Raw genomic sequence first — 21331 nt, 5'->3', positions numbered from 1 at the left:
CCTTGCGATCTGTCAGTGTAACCCTCCGCCTGCGGTAGATGTGCTGAGGCTGGAGTAGCCACCATTTTGCATGTCTAGTGTGTTCCTCCCTCCATTGCTAATAGAGACGATTCCAGTCATTTTCTGGCATCATTACGGCTAGTAAGTACATCCTAGCAACAATATGTCGGCATAAATTTGGGAAATGGCTTTGCCCGTGAGTAGTTGTCCGCGGTTTGACTGTATTTACGTTGACAACTGTCACTGTGGCGCTGCATAGGAAGTCGCAGCCCTTAGTGCACCGGGGCTGTGCTAAGTTAGCTAGCATGTTTAGCATAGTTATAGCCTTGCTGGACTAGGGATGTGTAGCTCAGCAGTATGCTGTGTCCACTAAATCAAAGTCATCAAGGCAACGCGCAGTGACAATGTATTATTTCCTGTCTTTCTAACTAGCGGGCACAAGTTGCATTTAATTCAGAGAGTATTCGGTTAAGGTATTGAAGAAGCAAGCTAATGGTCAGGTGGCTACGTTAGCTTGATAATCCAAATGCCTCAAGAAGGCCTAAACTGCATTATGTCCTGATCAATCGGCGATCAGAGACAGGTGTAATGGCCTGCCTCTGATTGTATACAGCCGATGATGTAAACTTTAATGTAATACAGCGCCAGCTAAGATGAAGCTACTCCTGTAGTGTCATCATGATATCTTGCCCTTTTAAGATGCTACTAAATTAGCTAGTTGTTAGCTGGCTCTTCAGAGGTGTGATTTGCGTTTTCTAAGTCATATTAAGCATGTGACACTTCACGGCGTGGTTATTAATACACTTAGACTTTCCTAATATTTAACCAACTGTAAGCGTTTAATCCGTAAGTTAGCGTTTAATTGAAATACCAAGGAAGCTAACGATAGCTAGCTTGGTGTTCTGAGGACGTGGACTTGGGTTTTTGTCCAGTTTCGTGAGATGGTTAATTAGTGTTGACAAGCTGTTAAATGAGAAGGAAAGACCTAGACACGCGCCTTTTTTGTTTTTATAACTGCGTTGTCAACGTCCGAGTTTAATTCATTTTCCAGGATCACTTTGCATGTAAGTGTTAAGGAAGTCAGGTGCAAGTAGGAAGTGAGCAAATGAGGTGACGTACAGTATGGTGAATCCTTTACGGTTTTTGACAGGAGCTGTAAATTACGCGTCCACAAGCTTAGGTCGAAGTAAGTTCTTCAGGTCCACTGTTTGTGGCACCGACACACAAAACCAGTCTTGATAAACTACAAGCCAAGTGTATTGCAACGCCTTTGACGCGCAGTTTACTTTATCTGTATGCTTGACTTGGGCTTTCGAGGGACCAACTGTACTGATACGTTTGAAGGCCTAATGAAAATGAACCTGTTAAATGTATAATTTTACTTTCCTCACAGTCAAGTCACACGCAGTACTGTAGATTTCAGCCATATTCAGTTCCTACTGGCTTCACTTTGTAAAACTAAATATGCAGTATGTTATCCTGCATTACCTTTTCTGTTTACATGTATTGTCTGTTATATGGGGTAGATTATTATTATTGTTATTAACTGTAGTTAGGTGAGAGTTAACGATAAAAAAGTCAGTTTTAGTTGTAGCAAAGGAATAGCCAGGATGCATTATTATAGAACGGCGCATAATGTTGTGCTTGATACATGCAGTTATGACCTTAATTAAAAACATTTAACCGTTACCTCTAATAGCAATGATGCCATGCATAAAATGTACTTGAGTAGGTGCATTATAAGCAGGGTTAGCGTGCATTAATCACACAGCACTGAAACAACTTAACATGATCACTGTGTCTGCATATCAGTGCCGCACACAATGTGAAATCAGATAGCTCCAAGCTTTGCCTCAGGGCTATTTAAGATCTTTTGGTGTATTTCTAGTTTAGGATTCATTTTGACTCCACATCAGTGTCATTTGGCCAACCTAAGTACTGAGTGAGTTAGCACTGTCTCTGTGTCTTGTTTGGACAGAAACTGATTAGTCTTTATGGTTTTACCCTAAGTAAATAGCCGCACAAACTTAGTGATAAATAAGGTACTGTAAATGCCATTTGTTGTTTTGTCTTTTTTCCTCCTCCTTTTAGCATTGGGGTTGTTGCACATTTTGCCTCTGATTAGTTTTGAGCAGGAAAAGCTTATCAAAGACCCGTTCTAAGCAGGGCTAGTTTCCAGCAGGCTTTGTCAATTTGCAGGCTGACAAAGCTAAATTAAGAAGTGCTTAGCTTAACTGACTCCAACTGATGGTGAAGGCACACACAGACCTTTGTAGATCTCCTGTGTACCTTCAGAGTCTCTGAATTTAAAGTTGATCTCATTATTGGCTCTTTGATGGCTCTTTTAATCATCAGTAAAAAAAAAAGAAAAAAGCAATTTCTCTATTTTCAGTGTTGTCTTCAGCAAGTTAAGATCTTTTAAGTGGTAGAAGAAAGGCGTGGTAGCTGCAAACAGTAAAATGACTATTTGCAGTTGCACATAGATGTAGAAATCGGCAGGTTTTTTGATCTGTCTGATCTCTGCATGTTTGCTAAGAGAGGAAAACAAAATCTGGAAAACCATAAAGGTCTAGAGTGAGTACATGTAAAACACCCGACAGAATATTTTGACTATTACGAGTGCTTCTTCCCCGTACACAAGTACGGTACTCAACATTTGAATGTGCACATAGGAACCAGGGTGTAAATATAATCCATGTCAAAGCTGATACTCACGTTTGAACTTCAGTGTTTAGTTATTTGTAGCTCTGTAAAGCCGAGCATCTATAGTTGGTTATAAAAGAAGCAGTAGAATATTCTGTGTTGGTATTATTTAATTTAGAACGTCTTGATGTCTAGCTAAATGGTGAGAGGAAGAAAAAAAACAAAAACCTTATGCAGTCTGCCAAAGTTTGCCAGTCACAACTCTGTATATGGTTCTTTTTGGAGCTGTCTGACCTTTTTGTCTACTTTAAATGTGCAGTTCTTTAAAAAAAAGGGGAAAAAGACAGCATAAATGGATGTTACATCATGCTTTCTATTTCTACCCATACAGTGCTTGTGGCATTTAGGAATATAATCTAAAACCACAAAAAAATAAAATAAAAAAATAAGTGGTGCTTTGTGTCTAGACATCTTTAGACTGATGTCTCAGAGTCGACAGGGTGACTGCTCCCTGTGGTAAATGGGAAGTGTAACGTGCTTTTTAACCTGTTGCTGGTTGTCAGGCTCTTTGAAAACAGATTTGGGTTAGCTCTTCTATGAACGTTTCACAGTGTATGCAAAACATGTCAGCAGATGCATGCGATAACTCATAGTGTTAGGCTTTTATATGGTCTGGGGAGTGTAAAAATGTCCAAAGCAATCTGGATGCAGTATAACAGCTGTTCTTCTTCTTGTATATAAATATTATCAGGGTTTATTCTAGCTCGAAATGGGCCTTTGAGGGGTTGTTGCCTTACAAAATAGAAGTTGCTCCATTTTCTTGTTATTTCTGGTTATTTGATAAAGGAAAAAACAAAGTATATGTTTAGTAAATTAAGCCTCCCGAAACTCATTTAAGGCCAAAAACCTTTGATAAGAACAGAAACAATTTTACAAAATTTGGTCTTTGTAGTGAGGAACAATAAAGTGAACTAAAAGCTGTTGCTCGACAAGTGTTGAACAAGCTTGCTTCCCCACCGCGGTTTCACATTCATCTGTGGATGAGAAGGCAAACTACACTGTTCATCTGAAGGCAATGTCAGTAATTTGCAATTAAATTTGATATTTTGTTTGTAGAAGAATGTGCTGCTGTTTTGCAACTGCAAGAATGTGAAACTGTAATTTAATCAGCTCTCAGCAGTGGCTGGATTTACGTTCTTTAATGTGTACACATTTGATTATGAGCACAGCAAGAGTCGGGGAGCCATGATTAATGGAGCCCAACACTGGGTCCATTCAGTGCAGGTAATTTAAACGGTGTTAAGATGAACAGTAAGTCTCTGGCTTTATTAAAGTGTGGCCTTGCCTGACCACCCTTCCTATTCTTCTTTGATCAAAGTGAATTCTTAGATTGTCCACAAGCCACCACCTTACTCAGCAAAGGATGTTCTCATTCCTTGTGTGTGTGTGTGTGTATCCTTATTTCCTTCAGACTGGCATAATTTCAGAGGATTTCCTTTGATCCCACAAGTGTTAGCGTTAATAACGAAATGTTAAGGAGTTTTTTCCGCCCCTCTTTATTCATTCAGATGAAAAAAATCTAGCTTCCACTGAATACTGGCCAATGTAATCAGCTATATTGTAGACAGATGTAAAGTTTGTATTTGCTCAAAAGCAAATATTTATTGTGACAGCAGTAATTGCCTCTGAGGGATAAATTCTCTCATGACTACAAAATTAATAAAAAAAATAGTGACTGCTGTGTGTCACTATTTTATAAAACTTCTTTTTTCCTGCTAGTATGAGATTGTTTATGAAACAAAAATATAATCATTTTTGTTTTGTGAATGTTATTAAAATCCTTGTGTTTATCAAGATCGGCTATTTCCAAAGTGAAGAGTGCTGTGGCCCACTTAAAAACCAGCCGATCTCAAATCTTCAAAAACAAGCAAAAGGGTGTTGGCTGTAAATTGGTAATGCTAACCAGTCATATGCAGGCCAATGTGTGACAAACCTACCACTTGGACACAAACTTAAGTGCAACTTAAATTAATTCACTTACTTATACTGCAGTCCACCTGCAGTGCCTTCACAGCCTAGCAGCGGTCCCTGGCCCACACTTTGGGAATCGCTGATCTAGACAATAAAACCAAGGAAAGCCTGTGACTTCTAACCATCTTTTTACTCTATGCTACTCGGTTAAGGCCGTAGACATTATTTTATAAAGCACTGATCGATGCAGTCGCACATTTAGAGGACTGACAGGCTCATTAAACTTGCTGTTCTCACCTTCTGCAACAGCGGTGCACGCCAAAAGTGACGTCATTTGCTGGCGCGAACCGTGCTTTTGTGTTTTGGCCGGTCATGCACCTCTGTTTCTGTAGCTCCAGGGTTGAAAACACGAATTTACGATCATGTGGGTTTTTTGTTTGTTTGTTTGTTTTTTTAGTATAATATTGTATCAGTACAGAAGTTTGTTTACAGATTATACTGAGGGAAATGTTGTATCAGTTTGAATGAGGCTTTCAAAGAGATCGTGAGGAAAATGAGTCTGTCTTGAAAAAACTTTGGAGCAAAAAAAGGAAAAACTCAAAGATTTATTTTTTTCTGATTTTGACAACTTCTCCTGAACCAGTGCTGATGTGAAGGTTATGTCTGAAAAACAGGAGTGGTGCCTCAGTGCATGCCTCTGGCAACACATATTGTATGTGGAATATTGCATTACTCATACTCTCAGTGCTGGTATAAATTGTATGGAACTGTGGCGAAGTCACTGTTTGTGTGCAACACAACCAATACGGTGATTATTATGGGTCCGTGAGATTGTTCCTGAAAAATGTTGTGGATCTGCTATGCCATCAGCTCTTTGCTGTGGTTCATATGTCAGAGTGCATTATGTTCCCACTTCAGCACTGCATAGCTGGAGTTGGATAGAGTTATGGCTTTGCTCATCAAGTAATTACCATCATTTCTGTTGCAGTAGCAGCTTAATTATGTCCTGCATTTTACTACATAAAAGCTTTCCATTAGATGGGAGACAAAATGTACCTATTGCTCAGTAAAACACCACAATTAATAACTTTCCAGTTTATTTGAGAGTTAAAATTAAGGTGGATGTTAGAAATGTGTGGTCATTAGTAAAATTACCTGAATAAACCAAGTTAAAAACGTGGTTTTTAACTTAAATATTCTCTAAAATGTTATTGTGTTAAATTCAACTTGGCTGAGCACATTTTGCAAGCCTCCCATCTGCTCCAACAACCTGACATTTGCTGGGCTGCATATTAAATAAATTCAACTGACTTTGCTCTCAGTCTCTGTGCTGTAGTAATCATTAAACCCCGGTCATTTAAGATAATTTACTCACTGGTACAAGATAATTTACTCACTGGTACAGACCGGAAAAGCTCTCTCCTAACATGTTAAAAAAATCTCAGATCCTGCCAACGAAACGGTGTTCTGTGCTTGTATAAAATGAAAGTATACTTGATAAAGTATGGATAATATCCGGGTGAGTTTCCTCTGGAGGATGGCAAAACCTTCCCCGAGATTTGTTGCATTGGCTCACAGCTTTCTTGTAATATTCATATTAGTGTTAGATTTGCCTCATCGAAGAGTTCATTTAACATGCAGTTTGCAATTCATGTTTTCATCTTTGTAGCTCCTGGATCTGTTTTGGTAAAGTGTAGTTTCGGGTAATTGGTAGATGCAAACACATAAAAGTTGATTTTCAAGCAAGCATGTGCCTTCATAAATATTTAAACATCTTTCTGTAGCTTGTGTTTGCTTAGAAGCTTCTTTGTGCAAGGATTGAATTTCACCATTTCTTCTTTGCCTTTGCACTTTTATTTTTTTTAAAAGATCTAAATAAAAGAGACAGTTTCCACCTAAAGTCAAATCTTACATAACATGGATTTTTTTAATTAGTCTGTTTTACTGGAAAACTGACAAATACTTTTTATTCCTAAAAACATAAAATCCTTTTGTTATTCTTGTAGTAAAATTTATGATTGTAGTTTCAGCGAACATTTTAGGAAGTGAAGTCTAGACTGTTGATTGGTACCTGTAAAACCTACATTTCTGCCTACATGCACAGCAGCTAAAACCCTTTCTTGGTTTCTAGTATACGTTGTGATATTTTAGGTAAAAAAGTGACATACCATGCTGCAGACTGGAGAGCTCTATATTTGTCTTAAATTTCAGAATTGTAGCTTTTCTGCGTTAGTGTAGTCTGTCCTGATGCCAACTGGTTTCCTTTCTTTGTGTTTTCCAGAGAATGCCAGCTCCGATCAGACTGCGGGAGCTGATCCGGACTATCCGGACAGCACGGACCCAGGCAGAGGAGCGTGAGATGATCCAGAAAGAGTGTGCTGCTATCCGCTCGTCCTTTAGAGAGGAAGACAATACGTACCGTTGCAGAAATGTCGCAAAGTTGCTTTATATGCACATGTTGGGCTACCCAGCGCACTTTGGACAGGTATGTTTGGTTATGTTGGGGGGGGGCAGTATGTATACAAAGGAGTTTTAAGTTTGCACCTCTGAATAGTTTGATGACGCGTTTTTTTTCCTTTTAGTTGGAGTGTCTGAAGCTGATTGCATCCCAGAAGTTCACTGACAAACGAATAGGTTATTTGGGAGCTATGCTGCTTTTGGACGAGAGGCAGGATGTCCATCTCCTAATGACAAATTGCATTAAGAAGTAAGTGGAGGCTACACTGGGTTAAGACACGCACACTTAAATTTAAAAAAAAAAAAAAAAGTTTTAGTCCAGTACTTAAAATATGAGTTTATGGTCCTCTGAACACAGTTGTAAAACCTTCTTCATCGACTTCTTCATAGTCTTCATAAGATTGTGATAGCATATAAAGTGACTCTTTGTTTCCGTGACTTATTTGACTCTCTTCTCCCACACCAGTGATTTGAATCACAGCACACAGTATGTCCAGGGCCTGGCGTTGTGTACTTTAGGCTGCATGGGTTCTTCAGAAATGTGTCGTGACCTGGCAGGAGAGGTCGAGAAACTGCTTAAAACGTCCAACTCCTACTTAAGGAAAAAGGTGAGCTTTACTCTTGTCATGTTTTAATTATCTACTACTACTACTTTAATAATGTGTTGGAGGTTAAAGGTAGGTATGTGTGCTAAGCACTTAACACCGTACCCAAACTCAAAAAAAGGAGAGATTGTGTGAACGGCTTCAGCATATCTTATTTAAATATTTGTATATTTGTCTACAGGCGGCATTGTGCGCTGTGCATGTCATCAGGAAGGTCCCAGAACTCATGGAAATGTTCCTTCCAGCAACAAAAAACCTGCTGAGCGAGAAGAACCACGGTAAGTGTAAATGGTTTGTCGGGATGCAGTCGCTGGCTCATGGCGAAATGCGGTTGTCCTGCACAAAAACAGAGTGTGTCCTCTTTCCTGCCACTCATATTGGTCTGTTCATAACAGCTGTGCAGCTGATGCCCTTTCTCTGTTGTCCTTTGCAGAGGGTGGGGGAATTAATGAGTCTGTCAGATACTCCAGGGGCTTGTGTATTATAGCATACAGAGGATATATCAAAGGAAAGGTTGTTTTGGCTTTTGTTGTTGTTGTTTTAACCCTTGTGTTGTCCTCGGGTCAAAAATGACCCATAGGTGTATGGCAAACAAGTGTATGGGAATCCTGAGGACAGATAAAATAAGTTGTTGTTCATAACATTTTGTGGCAGTGCAGTAATGTTTGCTTCTCATTATGCAGTTGTATTTTTATTTTATAAGTTACTGCCCTATATTGCAAGATAGATTTATACATACACAAAGCAATACCAGGTATTGGTAATGTGGACTTTCCTATGCAACCACAATCATGCATATCGTTAACAGACCATGTGTCTGAATGTTGCCAGCACCCAGTCAAATCAATAATGTGACCAAGTTTCTAACTTTCAACATTTATTTTTATAATGTGACATATTTACAACTGTGTGGCTTGAAAACACAGCTGCCACTGCTTTCCACTGATGTCCTTAAGATTGGTTTTCAGCCTTAAGCAATAATAGCAATAATATAAGGTCACAAGGGAATGATTAGCCTGTTGGATATATTCAAGTCAGAAGCATGGTGCTGTCACCTGTTACAGTTACCATATATGGCATATTTTTCTGACTTGAGTCTCTGTGTGACTGCTCACTGTCCATCAAAGTGTTTAAATACTGTTTTGTTTTGTTTTTTGTAGTAACAAATGGGTGATTCATAGAGCAAAACAATTCATGCTAGCATTTTCCTTGAAAGTGGTGTCATCCTGTCATCGTTTGGTCCCCCAGGTGTTCTCCATACATCAGTTGTCCTCCTCACTGAGATGTGTGAAAGAAGTCCTGACATGCTGGCCCACTTCAGAAAGGTACAGATTATTTTTTTAAAGGACCTTAAAGAAGTTACTTATGCATTTGTCTTAAGGCCTACGTCACATTTCATTCTTCCTTTGCCTACACTTTTTCTTTTGTTGTAGCTAAGCTAGATAAGCATTTTAACTGTTTGAGGTTTGGATTGCGATAGAGGTTTCCTCGACATTCAGAGTACGTCTTAGTCTTTTTATCTCCTACCACTGTCTTTTCCTCTTGTATTTCAACTGCTACCAACTGTACCTTTCCCTCTCTAGGTGTAACAAAACTATGCCAGAGACCCCACTCCTCATGCTCATGATCTGAACATTATTTTTAAGCTCTCTGAAAGTGAATGATTTCCAGTTTTCCCCTCCCTAACATCTACCTCATATTTTTTCTGTCATTTGTCTTTGTTACAATTCCTGCATTGTGTTAGAATGAGAAGGTAAGAGTACATTCTGATCTCATAGCTGGTGCATGCTGTAAATAGTAATCACTCCTCACAGTCACCTCAAATGTAACCAGATTTGTGTTCAGTAATGTCATATTGTGTTTTAATTTAGAAATCTTTTAATTTCTTTAACTTGTACGGTGATCATTACTGTCGGTGTTTTTGAATCTTATAAAGAGTTCTTGGTCCATTTGTCAGATACATTTCTCACTATTGTTTTGAATGTTTTGGAAATTTGTTTTGCCAAATAAGCCACTCATTTGATCAGTGTCTATTTAGAGGCAGTCAGGTTGGTGTGTTTCCACATAATTGCCACAGGTGTTGTCACCAGTGAACAATGTTTTCACTAAATATCACTGCGAAAAGGCTTGGAAGCTTATTTTGTGACATCAGTAACTTTCTTAGCTATTTTTGACTTTTGAGAAAGAGTTTGGCAAAAGTTGCACTGGGATGTCAACTCAGTCTTCTATTTAAAATTTCCTTTTAATATCCTACTCTGATTTGGATTTGCTTTTTTCTTGTCGTACCTTCTGCAAAAAAAGATCTTGTCAAGTGAAATGGCCTGGAAAGCTTGATGTAGCAAAGCAGCATGAAAGTAAAATTGGAAAGCAAAAAGTTCTTCTGTCATCTCAGAACTGTTTTATTTACATGCTGCAAGCTTCTCACCTTAATTTTTAAGAATATACAACAACTGGGCTTGCATGCACTGTACTGCTAAACAAAGTTTTGTCTATAATTTCTGTTCCTTAAAGGATACGAATGAGGTAAAACACACAAAGCATGGGATATCACACCGCTACATGTCCTGGCTGAAGACACCTTTATTCACGCCTTTAAGGCAGATCAGTGATACCAAACTGTCATCACAGTCAACCCTCAGTTCTTATGCTCTTCACCTTACTAAGAACACCAAGTCAAGAGAGCCAGCTACTGCTAGTTAACTTTGCTGTCTGCCGACTTGAAGTTGGCTTAACCGCCCCTATTGGTTTTGGCTATCACTGTACAGTTGGTGTTGTAAGCTGCCCGTGTAGTGCTAATTTCGAGTTTCCCTGTGAAGCAGTTTCTTGCCTCTAGCACAAATTTTAGTTCTTCCTGCACATCAATTTAAGTTCTGGCTTCCCTCCAGTGAAACACAAAAGTAAATGTATCCCATGCCTATTACACTAATAGGCATGGTTGAAAACGGTACCCAGTTTTCTGATTTAGTGCTGTGTAAGATGCCAAACTATTTCCCAAACTGTCGTGCTTTGATGACCAGTTGTTTTTGTTTGTTTTTAAAGCCCTGAAAAACTGAAACTATGTAGGATAGATGATATTAATGTGATGGAAAGTTTCCTGCTTTAATGCACTTTATGTTAGAATTAATTTAAACTAGTGCTACTACTCTTTGCTTAGTCATGCTCAAAATCATAGCAGTGTGTATGCAGAGTTTCTTTTTCTCTCGAAGCCAGATGTTCTAACCCAATACATTTGTACAGTCAAGTTTTTGATTTCACAATCTCAATTAGTCACACACGTTTTAACCATATTGCTCTGCATCAATAAACAAGAATCCCAACCCCTTTGCATTGCATAAGAACTTGCTGCTTTAACTGAGAAATCATTAACTTCAAACATTAAGAGTAGTGTTCCACACATTAATGATTTAAAGAATCATATTTCAGAGAGTTTAACAAAATATTGTGACACCTCTTCTCGTTTTTGTTTTTGTTTTTTGTAGCTTGTTCCACAGTTGGTGAGAATCCTGAAGAACCTAATAATGTCTGGATACTCTCCTGAGCATGATGTGTCAGGCATAAGTGACCCTTTCCTGCAGGTAAATCTCATTTTTTTCATTATACAATTACCCGGTACAACAGTTAACAATCATCTAATGATGATTGTTAACCATCATTAGGATTTAGACTTACTGCACTCTTTATTAGATACACCTGGCTAGTATCAGGTTGGAACTCTTTTGACTTCAGAACTGTCTTAATTTTTCATTGGACATATTCAACACCGTGAGTGTGGTCATAAAGGGACGGGCGTGGCCAGCAACAATGCTCAGCTTGGCTGCAGCATTTTTTAAAAAATCTCAGTACTCACAGGTATAAAGTGTATCTATTCCGCACACCATTTAAGTAGCAGCAGCAGCCTAAACTGTTGGATCCGGGCTTTCATGTTATTTTGAATTCTGATGCCATCCGAATATCGGTAAAAATCAAGACTGGCCAAACCAGGAACATTTTGGTGAGCCTGTGCAAACTGTAGCCTCAGTTTCCTGCTTTTAGCTGACAGGATTCCCTCCCCCAGTGTTTTTTTTTTTTTTTTTTTTTTTTTTAATTTAATTTAATTTTTTTGCTTGTTTGTCTTTGTCTTGCTTCTGTAGCCCATCTGCTTCAAGGTTTGACATATTCAGAGGTGATTGGTGTACTTGGTATCTGAAACAAGTGGTTATTTGAATTACTGTTGCCTGACATGTCTGGCCATTCTCCTCTGAACTCTGGTATCAGCAAGACGTTTTTACCTAGAGAATTGCAGCTCACTGGATTTTCAGTTTTTAAAAAAATCTTTCTCTGTAAATCCTTAGGAAGTTTGTGTGGAGAAATCTGAGTAGAGCAGTGTCTAAAATACTCTGCCTGGCTGGTACCAGCAAGCAGGTTTATAGTTATTTCTTCCTCATTCTCACACTTGGTATGAATTTCAGCAGGTTGTCTTGACCACAGATGCATTGAGTTGCTGCCAAATGATTGGCTGTTGAGAGAAAATGGCAGCAAGCAAGGCGCGGCTTGTGAGTAACAACAAAGTAAATCACATTTGACAGGACTGCTACTTCTTCTTTTTCTTAGGTGCGGATATTGAGACTACTGCGAATTTTAGGCAAGGGTGATGATGACTCCAGTGAAGCAATGAATGACATTCTTGCGCAGGTTGGAATTGGAAAAAAAATTGCTTAGATTTAAGTCCTCACAGATTAAGTGTTGTTCTGACAAATCCACGGTCTGTATACTTGCAGGTTGCTACAAACACGGAGACGAGTAAAAATGTAGGCAATGCAATCCTGTACGAGACTGTACTGACTATAATGGACATCAAGTCTGAAAGTGGACTGAGGGTGAGTTCATTTTAGGCAAAGGTTATGAGAATCTTTTTGTAAATTGTAACTCATCTGAATGCTTGTTTCTTTCTTACAGGTCTTGGCCATTAACATATTAGGTCGCTTCCTTCTTAACAATGACAAAAATATAAGGTAAATAAATGGAGTATTTCACCTTGAAGCCATCGATTTATCTAAAGTTTGATTAAAACCTGTCGACATTTCTTTAATCAACTTCAGATATGTGGCATTGACATCTCTACTAAAGACCGTACAAACGGACCACAATGCAGTGCAGAGGCATCGGAGCACCATTGTGGATTGTTTAAAAGACCTGGACGTGTCCATCAAGAGGTGATTCACGGTGCTGCACATAACTTAACATGTCATGTTGTTTTGGGGTTTTTTTGTCTTTTTTTTCTGACCCTCGTCTGTTTTTCATTACTGTGTAGACGTGCAATGGAACTGAGCTTTGCGCTTGTGAACGGCAACAACATTAGAGGCATGATGAAAGAGCTGCTCTATTTCCTGGACTCCTGTGACCCTGAATTCAAAGCAGACTGTGCATCAGGAGTGTTTCTAGCTGCTGAGAAGTATGACACTGATATAGACTTCACCACACTTTACAAGTTTAGCCACTGCTACTTTGTTGAAGTCTAAAACACATGCTGGCTGACCTTGTCATGTGCAAGGTTGTTAAAGTTTTCTGGGTTTCACTTTCTCTTTTTTTGTGTGTGTTTTCTGTACTTTAAGCATGAAAGGTTCTGGTTTGGTACTACTTGGTACAAGTTAAATGTATCTATATGAATTAGAAAATCTAGTATATATCTTTCTTTTTATGGCCAGCACAGAAATGCTGTATGATGATACAATGAGTGATCCATCGTCTGACAGACTTTTGTTGACACCTTTATTCTCTGACAGCATTTATCTCCTAGCAGTCGACGCTCTTCTGAATTTAATACATTTACATTTTTAGTCCATTGCTGGGCCTAATGGGTGTATTGTTTATCTTACAGATATGCTCCTTCAAAAAGATGGCACATAGACACCATTATGAGAGTCCTGACAACCGTAAGTAAAATACACAAAACTCTAATGCCTAAAAAGTCCTTGGATTGTTGTTTAGTTCACTAGTAGTTTGTTCTGGGTATTACATTTGAGTACTATAAATCTAGTAACAGTACTCCGTGGCCAACTGAGGTTTAGTTTACTGCAGATCTACAGGTAAATAAAGTTCGTTTGCGTTTCTCATTGATGTTTCTGCTCATCCTTCCAGGCAGGGAGCTACGTGCGAGACGACTCCGTTCCTAACCTCATCCAGCTCATCACAAACAGCGTGGAGATGCACGCCTACACAGTACAGAGACTTTACAAAGCTCTGCTGGATGACATCTCACAGGTTAGAGCATTTCTTGTTTGGGTCATGCTTCGGTTTGTGATCTCTCCATATTTTTTATTTATTTATTTTTTTGTAGCATACATTAATAGAATGTATTATATAACAAAACTTTGGTATTTCAAACTAGGGTGAGAGGGTGATTTCTATTTCTGTGTTGTGTAGCAACCTCTAGTGCAGGTAGCATCCTGGTGCATAGGAGAGTATGGGGACCTGCTTGTGTCTGGGCAGTGTGAAGAGGAGGAACCCATCCAGGTACACAAACATCTCAAGAGCATATACAAAAACAAGATTTAAGATACATAACCTGCTCTTGCGATTTTCTGTTTTCCTCTTTTCTTTTTGAACAAAGGTGACTGAGGATGAGGTTCTGGACGTGCTGGAAGGCCTCCTGGTGTCCAACCTGTCCACACCTGTGACCCGGGGTTACGCTCTTACAGCTATCATGAAGCTGTCTACTCGCTTCACTAGTGTAAAGTGAGTAATGGCTTTTTAAACTTACAGTGGCTAAGTCTTTTTTTTTGACTTACTGTCACATGATCTTAAGGTGGTTACATGTGTTATTCAGTATAGCATTTCCTTTGAGAGAGTTTGAAGGGGTTTTCAGTGGACCCTAAATATGAGTGTTTATTATTGGTAATAATAAATAACAAGACATAGCGTCATGATACATAAAGCACTTGTATCTCACTTTTTAAGCTCTAGTCTGTTTGTTAAACAATCCATGTTTTGAAAAATAATAATAAAATAAAGTAAGAAATAAAGTTTGTGTAATAACCAGCTCTACCTTCACTTTTTGTTTCAGCCGAATCAAGAAGGTGGTCTCAATATATGGCAGTAGCATCGATGTGGAGCTTCAGCAGAGAGCTGTGGAGTACAATGCGCTTTTCAAGAAATACGACCATATGAGGTGAAACTACTTTACTAGGAAATTACTCATATCTGTGACGGGCACATTGAAGCACTGAGTAGATTTAAGGGCGGGGAAAGAAAAGGAAAAAAAAGCTCAAGTGGTTGAGTTTGGTCTGTCTTTTGTCCTTGTTTGTTCCCTGACAATAGGCCAGCTCTCTTAGAGCGAATGCCCATTATGGAGAAAACTGCTTCTAATGGCCCCACAGAGATTGTACAGACTAATGGGGAGGCTGAGCCGTCTGTTGTGGAAGCAAAACATCCACCACTCGTCACCCAGCCAACCAACCAGGTAAGAACTGTTTTCAGCCTTTATATTATCACGAAAAACACACGTCTGTAGTTAAATGAACAATTAACAGGATAAATCTATTTGTCCTAAGTTTCTTTAGGAAACCATATTTTAATTGAATTTAGAACCAGCTTCATTTAAGTCTGTTGATGAGTATTTTATTTTTGTAGTATCATTTTCATTTAAAATGGTATACATGTACTTATCATGTTAATGTCTTGTCCCCATTCCACAGGCTAATGATTTATTAGACTTGCTGGGTGGTAACGATGTGGTGCCGGTAATTCAGACCACGGTGCCCGCTAAGCCAGCTTCAGCAGGAGGAGAGCTGCTTGATCTACTGGGTGACCTCTCACTTAGTGGTAGAGTACTCAGTTTACACATTTATTACACCTTTTTTTAAATTAATTTTTTTAAGAGCCTGCTATAAACTTTTTTTTAATAACCAGTTTGGATGTGATTCCCAGCCTAGGCTACTGCTTGGTGAAAAAACATGAATGTGTGACTGGATAATAATAATCATGTTAATTCTGAACACAACACATGCTCAGTAATGCTGCAATGCCCCCTTAAACCCCTTGAAAATGACACATCAGTAATCTCTGCATATCATCATTCTGTATCTGTGTCCTCTTAAACCCTCGTATGTTGCTTCCTCCTTCCCAGGCGGTCCAGCCCCTGCTCCTGCAACCTCAGTGCCCTCTTCCCAACCCGCTTTCCTCTTGGATGGCCTCACCTCACCGCCCCTTTTTAATGACATTGCAGTTGCAGGTGAGAGTATGTTTCTCACCTTGACCATCCACTGCCACATATACACTATTTTATGACATAATCCTTACATAATACAGCACTTGGTCATTATATTTTTTTTTCTGGACTTACCCAACCTGTGAAGCGTTAGTATTGTAACATCTACATTTTTTAATCATCTGCTCCTCTCTGTATAGGTATCCCTCCTATGACGGCGTATAACAAGAATGGCCTGAAAATAGACTTTACATTTGAGAGAGCTAACCCTAACCCCAACATTGCAGTTATCACTATCCACGCATCCAACTCGACAGAAGCAGACATGACCGATTTTGTTTTTCAGGCTGCAGTACCAAAGGTGAGCAGCCCAACACGGGTATTATGTGACGAAAGTGTAGTTAATTCCTAATCACGACAGTGTTCGTTTTCATTTAGCTCCATTATGTAAATGGGTTTCCACTGACATTAGGCTTATTCAGTAACTCACAGTGCCAATAATGTGCTTGTTCTGTCGGCTGAACCTGCATGAATGTTGTAAATATTGGATCTGTAAGCTGTCAGTGCTAGTGGGAATTAATTATTAATAGACTTGCAGTGTCTTTGGTATGCTATTTTTCTCTGTTATCTGCAGTACTCTCAACTAGTTGTGTTTAATTATTATTTAATGCAAGAATGCTTATTTTTTTCAGATCACATGACACATTGCTGTTAGTACTTTCATTAATATTTATGTTGTGGTAACTGTTGCTGTTACTGGATCTTTAGTAACTGCCCTGTGGTCTCGTTTACCCGATTTATCTTCAAACTTCTCAACTCTTCAAATAGTATTTTTTCATAGTAATGGGCTTTTAAAACAATACTGTTAGTTTCATGGGGAAATGTACAGTTTTTTATATTCTAATGTTGACGTTCCTGTGAGTGTAATTTAAGTGAAGTCTCACCATGCGCTCTTGTTTTTGTAGTCTTAAAGTAATATCCGGTTATGTTGATTTAAATAAAACCAGGGTTTCTGCCCGCATACTACAAAGGGGGGCCTACCGGGTGTAAGTTGACCACCCACCTTGCATATGCGTCATGGAATATTTTACAGTCATCTTATCTAATGAATAAATTTGATAAAGTGGTGATGAGTGGCTTCGAGTGACCATCGATCAGTTGCTGTCTAGTATCCGTATTTTAAGCTGCTCTTATGACCCCAATTCTTCTGTGGTATCATTAAATTTTCATCTAACTCGCCGTCCCCTCTCTGTTTGTCAGACATTCCAGCTGCAGCTCCTTTCCCCTAGCAGTAATGTCGTCCCAGCACTTAACCAGGGAACTGTCACACAGGTCATCAGAGTACTCAACCCACAGAAGGTGAGTTTCTTTTTCTCAAATTGTAATGAATACATATTTGTTTTTGTTTTGTTTCTTTCTTTTTGTCCTCATGAGGAGTTTCCTTTTTTATAAATCCATCCACCCCTCCCAAATTTCAGCAACAACTACGAATGAGGATCAAGCTGACGTACACCCACAAAGGCTCGGCTGTGCAAGACCTGGCTGAGGTTAATAACTTCCCCCCTCAGTCCTGGCAGTGATGAGCTGCTCCTGTTGCTCTCAAAAGCCCCAAGCAAGGGAACTATGAAAACGATTTTCCTTTCACCTCCCACCTTTCTTCCAACGGCCCCCCGTGACATCAGTGCAGACAGCTGCCCTCAAGTTGCATGGGGAGCAGCAAAGCATTGAATACAGGAGAAAAATGCAGATGTTATGAAGACTATTGACATCACACGAATAATTGGGTAAACATATCAATCAATGAACTTTTCTTATTTTTTTTTCTTAATTGGTTTCCTGATCTCTTTGATTAGTATGTTTCTCTCACACACACCCTTTGCCCGGCAACGACATCACCCACAAAAGCACACATGCACACCATTCACTGTGGTACACTTTACTTCTCTAGTCACTGTAGAAGAAAAGTGTTGCCCACTAATAAGCACTGCAGTAACCATAGTTTTATTTGGACTTGCAGGTGGAAACCCTGCTCCCTTGATACTTATTATTGGCTTTGCATTTGGGTGTTTTACCTATGAACCTTCAATCCTACAAAGGCAGCAGGGAAAAAAAAGCTTTGAAAGGTCTATTCAGTGCAGTCACACACTTGTTGGGTAACCTCGTTTTTGATCCGCCACATCATGAGTGATATAACTTGTCAGAGTTGTATTCATTTTGAATTACATTAATTTGCTTAAAGCATGTTTGAGCATCGTTAGGATCACAATCACACCTGGACTTCGTCTTTTCCGACTCTGACAGTAGGCCTCTTTATCCTATGTTTCTATAGGGAATCGTCTGCGTTAGTTTGTCACATTAAGAACAAACAGATCCAAGATGCTCACTTTGATCACCTGTGGCTAATTTCATAGAACCTGCTCAGCTCTTATCTCATCTGTAGTAAAGCAGCTTTTAGCTCAACGTAAAACATTCAACTGTTCATTGCTTTGCTTCGTCTGAGGGTGTTCATTCGTTAGAGTGGATATAATCCAGGCCTAAAAATTGATCTGATAATAAGTTTGTGTTTTTAAACTCTTCCTGCATCTGTGTCCCGAGTCTAGATGAGTTACATTTCAGATTTATTTACCCTGGTTGAACGTGGTCACCATGCACATACATGTAAATTAAGCTTGTTATGAATGTAGTTACATGCACTGAATGCTTTTATTTCCCCTTAATTCTTTTTTTTTTTTTCATGTCTTCTTTGATGGGGATGCTCATCTTACTGGCACTATTTGTGTGAAAGTCTGTTTATCTCTGCAGTAATTTGACTTAATTTATGCCTGATATCAAAGTGATGTGCCTTTCTGACTTAGCTAGATAAAAGCCCCTGAATTTATTGAGCTCTGTATGAGCTTTGTTTGTAAGTCTGCTTGTGTGATGGTCCTGTTTTCAATCTGAGGGGGTAAATGGTCCCGGTGGATTAGAATGGGTATGTCACTTGATTTGATTTAGCCTTTCACTGCTTAGTCTAATGACGGGTTAAAAATCAGTCACCCCCAAATCAGTCTCATGAGCTCACGAGGATGTCAGCAGTAATGTTTTTCTAGTTTTGACACATACGTAAATTTTAATCTTCTTGGTTGTTTCTTTACAGTGTGGCAGATTCCCCCCCCCCCCCCCCCCCCCCCCCATTAAAATACCTGATGGATGATGATAACTAAACAAACAAAAACAAAGATAATGGCAGCTAATAGATGTAAACTTTTCTTAAGCTGGCATCGAGGTTTCAGGTGTTTTTTGCAAACTGTTAATGTACAAATATCACTACAACGCCCCCTTTTAAGTCAACAAAAATTAAAATGTGACTTTGAATCACATACTGGGACAGGTTCTTCTTTGGTGACTGTTTGTTTGATGATTGGAGTATGATTTCTTTGCTCTCGTCCTCTCCAAATCAGAATTCTGACCATGCTTTTGGGGACGGTAACCTTAATACCTCACAATGCTCTTTCTTTCTGTTAACCTTCAGTGGCAGTAGATTGACATCTTGCTTAGTCACGAGTTAGAATCCAGGGGGAGCATCTGCATGAGAGAAACTAACAGTAGTTTGTGCATCTCATTACTTAACCTTAGCAGCCCTGTGACGATGCTGTGCTGAGATCTTCATCAGGCTGTGTAATTATTTTCACTATGCTTCACTGTCTTCTAACTTCTGTGACCAAATCAGAGAGACTATTAGCTTTGGAAATATTTTTGAGCTATGATATGTGTATATGGAGAAAATAATTTCAGTTTAACTTTTTTTCTTCTTTTCTGTTGTTGACAAATGCTATATTGGCTTTTTTTTCTGTACATATTGAGGGCTTTTACAATTTTTGTCTCTTGTACTATCTTTCATCCTTTTTTTAGATGCCATTTTCTAAAAGAAAATTCCAATTATTCACAATGTATATTGTCTAAATAGATCTAGTCAACATTAGTCTATTAAGACTTCCCTGTATCATCACTCATTCATTGTAAAAGGTATATGATCTGCTGCCTGTACATTGTATATAGTTGTAAAACGAACGCTGATCAGATTAAATAAAACCCACATGAAGACTTAAAAAGATTAGCTAGAAAGTATAATTGTATGCATATATGTACAAAAAGAATCTTAAGAAGGATGCAATTGACATGCTCATGATTTACTATTTGTCATGCTTCATTCATGATGTCGTCTTTTCTTTTACGATGATACTTTGAGTCATTGGGCCACATGATGAGGTTCCTTTTTTTTTTTTTTTTGGATGTTGGAAAAAAAGGGTTAAATCTGTCCTAACAGATGTTGTATGGGTGATGTACTACTGAGAAACCTAAGCACAGTGCTGCACAGAGGCAGCAGCAGAAATGGCACCTTGCTCCATCTGCTTCTCTGCCCCTCAAACACCTCATGTACCCGTGGCTTCCTGTGGAAGAGCAGCGGCTTATTTACCAAGAAGCTGCTCTTCCTTCTGGCCTTATGTGCACTCTTTGACAATTCACCTCTATTAAACGCTTTTCAATCTGCAAATTGTTTTGTGAAATGAAGCCCAACCCCTCTTTCTTCATTATTCTGGTGTGTGATCTCTCTTAGCTGCCTGGTTGTCTTTTTGTTTTTGCATCTGCCCAAACAGTCAAGGCCCTTATCAGTGCCACACAAAGGGGTTTTTCAGCTCACAGCGATGGATATTTTGTGCGCTTGTGTGTATTCAGAACAACACAGTGCTTTCTTTTGGGTCCTTCTTTTAGTCCATTATAGCATGGCACAACTTTCAGTAAACGCTTTGTGATCTCCAATATACCAGCTAAAGAGAAAACGATCTGGGTCCTCGCTATTCTAAACCAGACTTTAAGTGGCTGTAAATCAAGGCAGGATATGATGAACAGCAGTGGGTGGATTCTTTTTGTCTGAGTCTTTATAATTTTGTTTTTAACCCATTTCTGCTGTTCAAGAACTAAAACAAAACTGGGGCAGAGGGGAAAAAGCCTGTGTAGCTGGCTAATAACCACAAGGGGGAGCTGTGCAAAATGGAAGGCTGAAGGGATGGGAAAGGAAGTTTGATACTCATACTGTTCCTGAATGTTTTTGTGTTGTTTGTATTGTCTTACTCAACCAGTATGTACCCTTGTCCGTCACATCAGATGGTTTCTTTTGATGATTCAGTCATTCATGCTGTTTAAAACCTACAAATGGAAATGAACCCAACATAAGTGCTTTGGACACTGTAACTGTAAAAGGAAGAGAAGAAATGGAATCAAGTACTCATCAGAGGTGTGGTCAGTGATGCGCGTGTGTGTGTGTGTGTGTGTGTGTGTGTGTGAGAGAGAGAGAGAAAGAGAGAGTCATGCCCGAGAGGATGTGATGGTGTGCAACATGTCTTCTGTCTACATAGGACATGATTTTTGGCTGCAATTGCTTTCAGCTTCTGAGCTGCATGTGAAAACCAGTGTAAATAACACCATTTCT

At 39.1% G+C, this 21331-nt stretch overlaps 1 protein-coding gene across 2 annotated transcripts; it reads left to right on the top strand.

The window, feature by feature from the left end:
• Positions 1–23: 23 nt before the first annotated feature.
• ap1g1 (adaptor related protein complex 1 subunit gamma 1) lies at positions 24–21177 on the top strand. Of its 2 annotated transcripts, XM_085168708.1 has the most exons (23): positions 24–141; positions 6896–7099; positions 7197–7321; positions 7538–7679; positions 7858–7954; positions 8925–9001; positions 11156–11251; positions 12267–12347; positions 12434–12532; positions 12612–12667; positions 12755–12868; positions 12967–13107; positions 13534–13588; positions 13794–13916; positions 14079–14168; positions 14266–14390; positions 14719–14823; positions 14973–15114; positions 15350–15476; positions 15781–15885; positions 16062–16222; positions 17122–17220; positions 17340–21177. In XM_085168708.1, the coding sequence occupies exons 2-23, from the start codon at positions 6899–6901 to the stop codon at positions 17439–17441; spliced, it is 2463 nt and encodes an 820-aa protein (XP_085024834.1). In that variant the 5' UTR covers positions 24–141; positions 6896–6898; the 3' UTR covers positions 17442–21177. The 2 variants fall into 2 exon arrangements, with proteins under 2 accessions (XP_085024834.1, XP_085024845.1); XM_085168719.1 differs by lacking the exon at positions 15781–15885.
• Positions 21178–21331: the final 154 nt, after the last annotated feature.

Source organism: Neolamprologus multifasciatus, chromosome 1 (genome assembly GCF_963576455.1).
Source record: "Neolamprologus multifasciatus chromosome 1, fNeoMul1.2, whole genome shotgun sequence".
Lineage (NCBI taxonomy): Eukaryota > Metazoa > Chordata > Actinopteri > Cichliformes > Cichlidae > Neolamprologus > Neolamprologus multifasciatus.
The sequence above is the reverse complement of the archived record's forward strand: the minus strand, read 5'-3'. Positions and strand labels throughout refer to the sequence as shown.

Bases quoted from the DNA above. Each gene is read 5' to 3' on its own strand.
- ap1g1 (XM_085168708.1), top strand. From the start codon at position 6,899: ATGCCAGCTCCGATCAGACTGCGGGAGCTGATCCGGACTATCCGGACA. The intron at 12,348-12,433 runs GTTGGAATTGGA...GTATACTTGCAG, and splicing joins TGAATGACATTCTTGCGCAG to GTTGCTACAAACACGGAGAC. The intron at 12,533-12,611 runs GTGAGTTCATTT...TCTTTCTTACAG, and splicing joins AGTCTGAAAGTGGACTGAGG to GTCTTGGCCATTAACATATT.